Source organism: Vigna angularis, chromosome 9 (assembly GCF_016808095.1).
Source record: "Vigna angularis cultivar LongXiaoDou No.4 chromosome 9, ASM1680809v1, whole genome shotgun sequence".
Lineage (NCBI taxonomy): Eukaryota > Viridiplantae > Streptophyta > Magnoliopsida > Fabales > Fabaceae > Vigna > Vigna angularis.
Genome location: NC_068978.1, coordinates 2,624,522 through 2,632,461, shown reverse-complemented (window position 1 = coordinate 2,632,461; position 7,940 = coordinate 2,624,522). Strand labels below are relative to the sequence as shown.

General features: G+C 31.0%; 1 protein-coding gene across 1 annotated transcript; it reads left to right on the top strand.

The window, feature by feature from the left end:
• Positions 1-2,095: 2,095 nt before the first annotated feature.
• LOC108323175 (linoleate 9S-lipoxygenase) lies at positions 2,096-6,308 on the top strand. Its single transcript, XM_017555539.2, has 9 exons — positions 2,096-2,464; positions 2,695-2,981; positions 3,079-3,316; positions 3,783-4,103; positions 4,200-4,285; positions 4,370-4,477; positions 4,650-4,954; positions 5,036-5,299; positions 5,416-6,308. Exons 1-9 carry the CDS (start codon positions 2,227-2,229, stop codon positions 6,170-6,172), a joined length of 2,604 nt encoding a protein of 867 aa, XP_017411028.1. The 5' UTR covers positions 2,096-2,226; the 3' UTR covers positions 6,173-6,308.
• Positions 6,309-7,940: the final 1,632 nt, after the last annotated feature.

Sequence of the window (7,940 nt, the reverse complement as noted above, 5' to 3'; positions counted from 1 at the left end):
CATTCTCTCTGTCATTCCTACTTTAGCCCCAATTGAAAAAATCAGAAACACCTGTCGTTAAACAATTTGTCTTTGTAAAGAGTTGATTGATTGATATAAGCACCTTCAAGCAAAGGTTCATTAAATATCTCTTCAATTTCACCATCTTCACTAACCTATCTAATTTCATTATCTGCATATGTTGAATCATCATCTCTAAAAAAACCCTCCAGGCCAATTACCAATTCCTTTGGATGTCATTATCCTTGTAAAAATAAAATTAGATAAGACAAAAATTATAAAATGAAAACTCATTATAAAATCATTTTTTGTAAGAAATTGTTTAACCGCAAGTATTTCTGATTTTTTCCAGGTTAATTACCAATTCCTTTATGCTTGTGAAAATTGGATAAAATTATATAAGACAAAAATTATAAAATGAAAACTCATTATAAAATCATAACTCATTATAAAATCATTTTTTTGTAAGATTGTTTAACCGCTAGTGTTTCTGATTTTTTTTTAGTTGGGACTATCATAGGATGACAGAGAAAATGTTGGAGTGAGAGAGATGAAAGAGAAAGGATTGAGAGAAATGAGAGAGGTGAGCAAGGGTTTGGGGTTTTTTTTTTTAGTTTTGAAAATGAAAATTATTCGATACACATTGCTAAAATGTACCAACTGAAAAACAGACGTATGCACGTTAGTAAACCTCTCTCTCTCTCTCTCTATATATATATATATATATATATATATATATATGAAAAAGGATACAGGATTGAAAAAATATATTTTGAAACAATTTTTTTACTTTTATTTGATATTACAATTTCTTATTTTTAATTTATTTATTTTTAAAAAATTAAAAAAAATTATTTTAAAACTATTTTATCCTCGTTAGATGTTTTAAATGAATATAACTCTTATACTTATTTAAGGATGACAACGGTCGAGTCGGGTACAGATAGTGCCTTCACTCGCTATCCAACTTGCTACCTGCATGAATATTTGCTTAAAAAATATTTGTCAAAATTTTAAAACCCGCACATACCCTTAGATACTCACAAATATTTAAAAAAATATATATTTTTATAAATTATTAAAATAAAATTTAAATAAAATATATAAAATATAATATAAATTAAATTAAATATATATTAAAATTTAATTTTTATTAAATTTAACTTTATAAAATATAAATTAATGTTAATTTTAATTAAATAAACTTAATAAAATATAAATAAAATATTTATTTTTATTTTTTGTGAGTAGCGGAATTCTCAAGTACGGATAGTATAATATTCATATATAAATGTGTGTTAAAATATCTGTTACCCACAATTCTTAAATAATAAATATACGCAAATACTAATTATCCGTTATTAATTTTATCCGTAGATATTCGCGGGAGTGGATTTTTTTTTGCCATCTCTGTACTTCCCTGTATTACTCATTGGTTGGGTAATGTATGAAAAGAAACATTATAGGAAACAATCTCTTCTGGAAAAGATAAAGGGAGTTGCCATAATGCTATCAGAGAAGTCACAGATGCAAAAGTGCCGTGGAATGCTTGTTATGGAATGACAGAATTACCCAAAGTTTATATCTTAGTAGTAATTCCCAATCACAGTACAAGTATAAATAGGAAATAATAGTACATTAGAAATTTCAGCTCGGAAACATGTCGTGGATATAATATAAAAACCAAGTTTTTAACTGTACTTAAGCAAAAACCTGTGATTTTATTTACATGTTTACGCAAAAACAGCAAGAGAGAAGAGTACAATAATAGTGGACACATAACAGGAAGTGAACTATACGTAGGCTTAACAGTTAACTACTTAGCAAACAAAACAAACACTAATAATATGGAAAGATGTTTTGAAAGAGATATTTTCACATTTTGACTCAACATATGTATATTTTTTTCTCATTTATTATTTATTTGGTATTGTATGTTAACATATTTTAAATCTAATAAAAAAGTAACACGTGTGTTGTGTGCTATGTATCTGATGTTAAAAAATATATGTTATTGATATTTTATAGAGCAGATGAGAAGAACAATGTGGAAGATCATGTTTCGCTCATGCTCTTAAAAAATGACAACTCTTTCTTTCTCACCATCTAGTTTGGCCTTATAAATACTGACCACCTTCCTCGTCTTTCTCCCAACCCAGTTTCTCTACTGGAGAAAAACAAAGTGTATAACGTTGTTGTTGTTGTTGTTGTTTAAGATTTCCAAAGATGTTTTCAGGTGTGACAGGTCTCGTCAAGCGGGGGCAGAAGCTGAAGGGAACAGTGGTGTTGATGCATAAGAATGTGTTGGACGTCAATGCCCTCACTTCTGCTCAAAGTCCCACCGGCATCATCGGTGGCGCAATCGGTGTTGTGGGTGGTGTCATCGGCACCACCGTTGACACTCTCACTTCCTTTCTCGGACGATCTGTGGCTCTCAGGTTGATCAGTTCCACCGCTGCTGATGGTAACCAATTTCTTTTCTTATACTACTTTGCTTTTTAAATTATGTTTATTGTTATTGAAATGTTGAACTGATAATACATTTTATTTATGTCTGATAATACATTGAAATGAAGAGAAAGTTGTTAGTTCTTTTTGCTGTAAAAACTTACGTTGGGACATGTTTATTTTGTATGTGGGAATTTGACAAAAAGTTGAATAAATGAGAATATGACACTTGAAAATTTTGTTCAGCATCTGGAAAAGGAAAGGTGGGAAAACAAACATATTTGGAAGGTCTTGTTACTTCCTTACCAACCTTGGGAGCTGGCCAGTCTGCATTCGATATTCATTTTGAATGGGACAGTGACATGGGAATTCCTGGAGCATTTTACATTGAGAATTTCATGCAAGTTGAGTTCTTCCTTGTGAGTTTGACTCTTGAAGATATTCCTAACCACGGAACCATACACTTTGTTTGCAACTCATGGATTTACAACGACAAAAAGTACAAATCTGATCGCATTTTCTTTGCCAACAAGGTAAACTCCTCACCAAGTAAACCAGTTAAATCTATTTTCCAATCTTGGCATCACCCATCAATGAGAAAATCAATCTGTTAAATATAAACAAATATAGGCATACCTTCCAAGTGAAACACCAAGTCCACTGGTGAAGTATAGAGAAGAAGAATTAAAGACTTTGAGAGGAGATGGAACAGGAGAGCGCAAAGAACATGAAAGAATCTATGACTATGATGTCTACAATGATTTGGGTGATCCTGACTCCAATGCCAGATTGGCCCGTCCAGTTCTTGGAGGATCCACGTTGCCTTATCCTCGCAGGGGAAGAACTGGAAGAAAACCAACTAAGAAAGGTAAGACTTTGTTCTAAGATTCAATACAGTTTTTCAGCAATCTTCTTTTCAAATTCATGGTATGCAGTTTTAGAAAAACTGATACAACAACACCTGAAGTTGTGTTTTACCTCGATGGAGGAAGTTTTGGGGTTTAGAAATTAGTTTTTGAGATAATTAACATTTGGCTGAATTTAATTCGTTAGTATCAGTCTCAAATAAGCATGTCGTTTTGGTATTTTGAGTCAATTCTACCTACAGAAAAGTTGAAAATTATCATTTCTACCTTACAATAAAGTATAGTTACAGTGACCTCAAATTTATCTTTGGGGGCAAATTAGCCAAACATTACTGGCACTGTCAAACAATATCAATTTGCTTTGCCAGAGCTGAGGGTTGAGAAACACAAACATATAGTGAATTTTTTCTGATATTGTACTAGTTCTAAAATTACTGTTGTTAATTCTGGTATTGTGTACCTTGACAGATTCTAAAAGTGAGAGTCGCAGTGACTCTGTATATCTTCCAAGGGATGAATCATTTGGTCACTTGAAGTCATCAGATTTCCTTGTTTATATTCTTAAATCTGCATCTCAAAATGTGATACCTCAATTACAATCTGCACTTAGACTACAATTCAACCAACCTGAGTTTTCTAGCTTTAATGATGTTCGTGGACTCTATGATGGTGGAATTAAGTTGCCCACTGATGCACTTAGCAAGATTAGTCCTATACCATTGTTCAGTGAACTATTTCGTACTGATGGAGAACAGGTTCTCAAGTTTCCACCACCTAAAGTAATTCAAGGTAGTACATTACAAACAAATTCATCATACCAATGCTTATATTCATAAAGATATCATATAAGTTGATACATCATTAAAAAGTTTTTATTTGGAGTAGTGGACCAGTCTGCATGGATGACTGATGAAGAGTTTGCAAGAGAGATGATTGCTGGTGTGAATCCTCATATCATTAGAAAACTTCAGGTAAATTACTACTGTTAAGAAAGTACAAAAAATAAATTTTTTTATCAGGGTTTATTACCTTCCCTCATTGCAAATTTTTTGTAGGAGTTTCCGCCTAAGAGCAAGCTAGATAGCCAGCTCTATGGTGATAATACCAGTACAATTACAAGAGAACACTTGCAGCCTAACTTGGGTGGGCTAACTGTAGAACAGGTAAATGCACATACTTTTTTGTTTCCTCATAGAATTTTCCCCTCCTTCTATCCATCTCAATCTCTAACTTAACAAAAGAAGAATAAAAGAATTTTGCTATTACTGTGAAATGAACTTGTTTTTTATGTGATTGAAATGAGTTACAAGGACTAAAATATTTTTGGTTGAACAGGCCATCCAAAACAACAGACTCTTCATACTAGATCACCATGACACACTTATTCCATATTTGAGACGAATCAATGCAACAGAGACAAAGGCCTATGCTACTAGGACCATTATTTTCTTACAAGATAATGGAACATTAAAGCCATTGGCTATTGAGTTAAGCAAACCACATCCCCAGGGTGATAATTTTGGTCCTATTAGCAATGTTTATCTTCCGGCAAACCAAGGAGTTGAAGCTTATATTTGGCTACTTGCAAAGGCTTATGTGATCGTAAATGACTCTTGCTATCACCAACTTGTCAGCCATTGGTAAAAATTTGCAGATGACATTTGTCAAACTTGGTTTTTCTATTTATGAACTATTCTTTAATAGCTTTACATGTATGACAGGTTAAACACTCATGCAGTTGTTGAGCCATTCGTGATAGCAACAAACAGGCATCTCAGTGTGGTTCACCCTGTTCACAAACTTCTTCTTCCACATTATCGTGACACAATGAACATAAATGCACTTGCAAGGAATGTCTTGGTCAATGCAGAGGGTATCATAGAATCAACTTTCTTGTGGGGAGGCTATTCGTTAGAAATGTCTGCAGTTGTATACAAGGATTGGGTTTTCCCTGAGCAAGCACTACCTGCAGATCTTCTTAAGAGGTAATACTTACAAGCTATTAGCACATCTCTTTCAAATTCTATGTATTCGTTACTTAAGATAAAAACAAAAAGATTATCTAAAAACAAAGAACATATTTCCTTCTTTTGTTATCAAGAGGTGTGGCTGTTAAGGATTCATCTGCTCCACACGGCCTTCGTCTTCTAATAGAGGACTATCCTTATGCTGCTGATGGACTAGAGATATGGGCCACTATCAAGTCATGGGTGCAAGAATATGTGTCTTTCTACTACAAGTCTGATGCTGCAATTAAACAAGATACTGAACTCCAAGCCTTTTGGAAAGAACTTGTGCAAGTTGGTCATGGTGACAAGAAAAATGAGCCATGGTGGGTGAAAATGCAAACTCGTGAAGAGTTGATTGAATCTTGCACCACACTCATATGGACTGCTTCAGCCCTTCATGCAGCTGTGAATTTCGGACAGTATCCTTATGGTGGCTACATCCTTAACCGACCAACTCTTAGTAGGCAATTCATGCCTGAGATTGGATCTCCTGAGTATGCTGAGCTTGCCAAGAACCCTGAAAAGGTGTACTTGAAAACAATCACAGGGAAGAATGAGACCCTTAAAGACCTCACCATTATAGAGGTGTTGTCAAGGCATGCTTCTGATGAGTTGTATCTCGGACAAAGAGATGGTGGTGAGTTTTGGACTTATGATAAGGAGCCATTGGAGGCCTTCAAGAGGTTTGGAAAGAGGTTGGCAGAAATTGAGCAAAAGCTCATCCAAAGAAATAGTGATGAGACTCTGAGGAACCGATATGGTCCAGTGAAGATGCCCTACACATTGCTCTATCCTTCAAGTGAGGAAGGCTTGACTTTCAGAGGTATTCCTAACAGTATCTCCATCTAAAGAGGTTTATGAGTATGTTGCATTCTAAATAAACAGAAAAGGAGGAGTTTAATTCCTTCGTTCCCCCCAGTATCAGACTTTGTATTGTGTACGTTTGATGTTCTGAATTAATAAAATTCTGCATTTCTACTGTGTATATCATGCTATTAATAGTAACGATAGTTATGGTAATGACCGTGGTATTGGTACGTAGTATTAGTAATGTTAGTGATATTGGTCATAGTTGTGATAGTGGTAGAGGTAATTCTAGTACTAGTAGTAATAATAGTAATGAGAATGGTGATGATGGTAATAATGGTGGTAATAATGGTTATAATAACTCAAATTAATTTTTTACTTATTTAAAATATTTCATAATTTGATATTAGACATAAAACTAAATAAGTAAAAATTACTATATTTTCCCATAAATATATATCTCTATTGTTTTTAAAAAAATAAAATTTAAATAAAAAAAAGGAGAGGAAATAAAAGTAATATAAAAGTTAGTCTATTTATCTCCATCAAAATTAACTTTTATATAAATATTATAATGATATTTTATTAAAATTGATATTTTTATTAAATATTTTTCACAAGTTTACTTAAATTTATATTTTAAATAAATTTTATTTAAATTTTGTTTTAAAATTTTAAATATATTTATTTTAATTAGTTATAAAATAGTTTTAAAATTTTACATTTTGAATTTATAACATTCTAATTTTTAAACCAACTATAACATTTGCATTGAAATTATTAATATATAATGTTATACAAATAATTGAAATATAAATTTATAAATCTATATAAAATTATATACAATTATTTGAAATAGATATTCAAATAAAAAATATTAAAGTTTGATGTAGTGAAATATCAACACAAATACATTTAAAATTCGAAAACAAATTTTAAATAAGATTCAATGTAAAATATCAATTTAAATAAATTTAATCTTGTTAAAAATATTTAATAAAAAAATACCAGTATAAAATTTATATAAAAATTAAATGTTGTCATTTAGAGAGATATAATGTGCTAAATTAAAAAAAAAATGAGACTGAATCAATGAAAATTATAATTGGTTAATTTTTGAAATCTTGATCTAATTTAGTTTCTCAACTTTAGAAATATATAATTTAATTTTTTTAATTTAATTTTTTTAAGTTTATTTGAGTTTCAAATGCGTTTCTCAACTAATAATTAAGTGGAAACGTGTCATTCGGTATAAATAATTTAACTGTTATCATAAAAAAATGTTAAAAAAACTTAATAAAATTCGATTAAAAGAACTAAATCTACATATTTCTAAAGTTGGAAGACTAAATTAAATATTCCAATTTTCACTGAAAATTCGAAGATTAAAAACATATTTAACTCTTAAATTAAAATAACCAATAATATCACCAAATTGAAATTTATTTACTTAAAACATGACAAAAGAAAATTTAAAAAATAAAATAATAATAATAATAAAAATAATAAATTAACACGCGTGACACATATTTAAAATAGTAATTGAAAATACTTATTTATTACATATTTTCAAAAATAAAAATCTAATTAACATCAATGAAAACATGAAGTGTAAAGACTGGGAAAAGTTAGCCTTAGGAGTGGACAAGTGGCAGCAGATAATGGGATTGAGTCATTAATAATAAAATAATGTTAACATAAAAGCTTTGGACTCAGAATCATTCCATTATCTAAGGAAAACTTTGTCACTCTTCAAAGCCCTACTCCCTCTTCTCTGTCTTCTCTCTTCCATTCCTCTTCACTGAGTCAT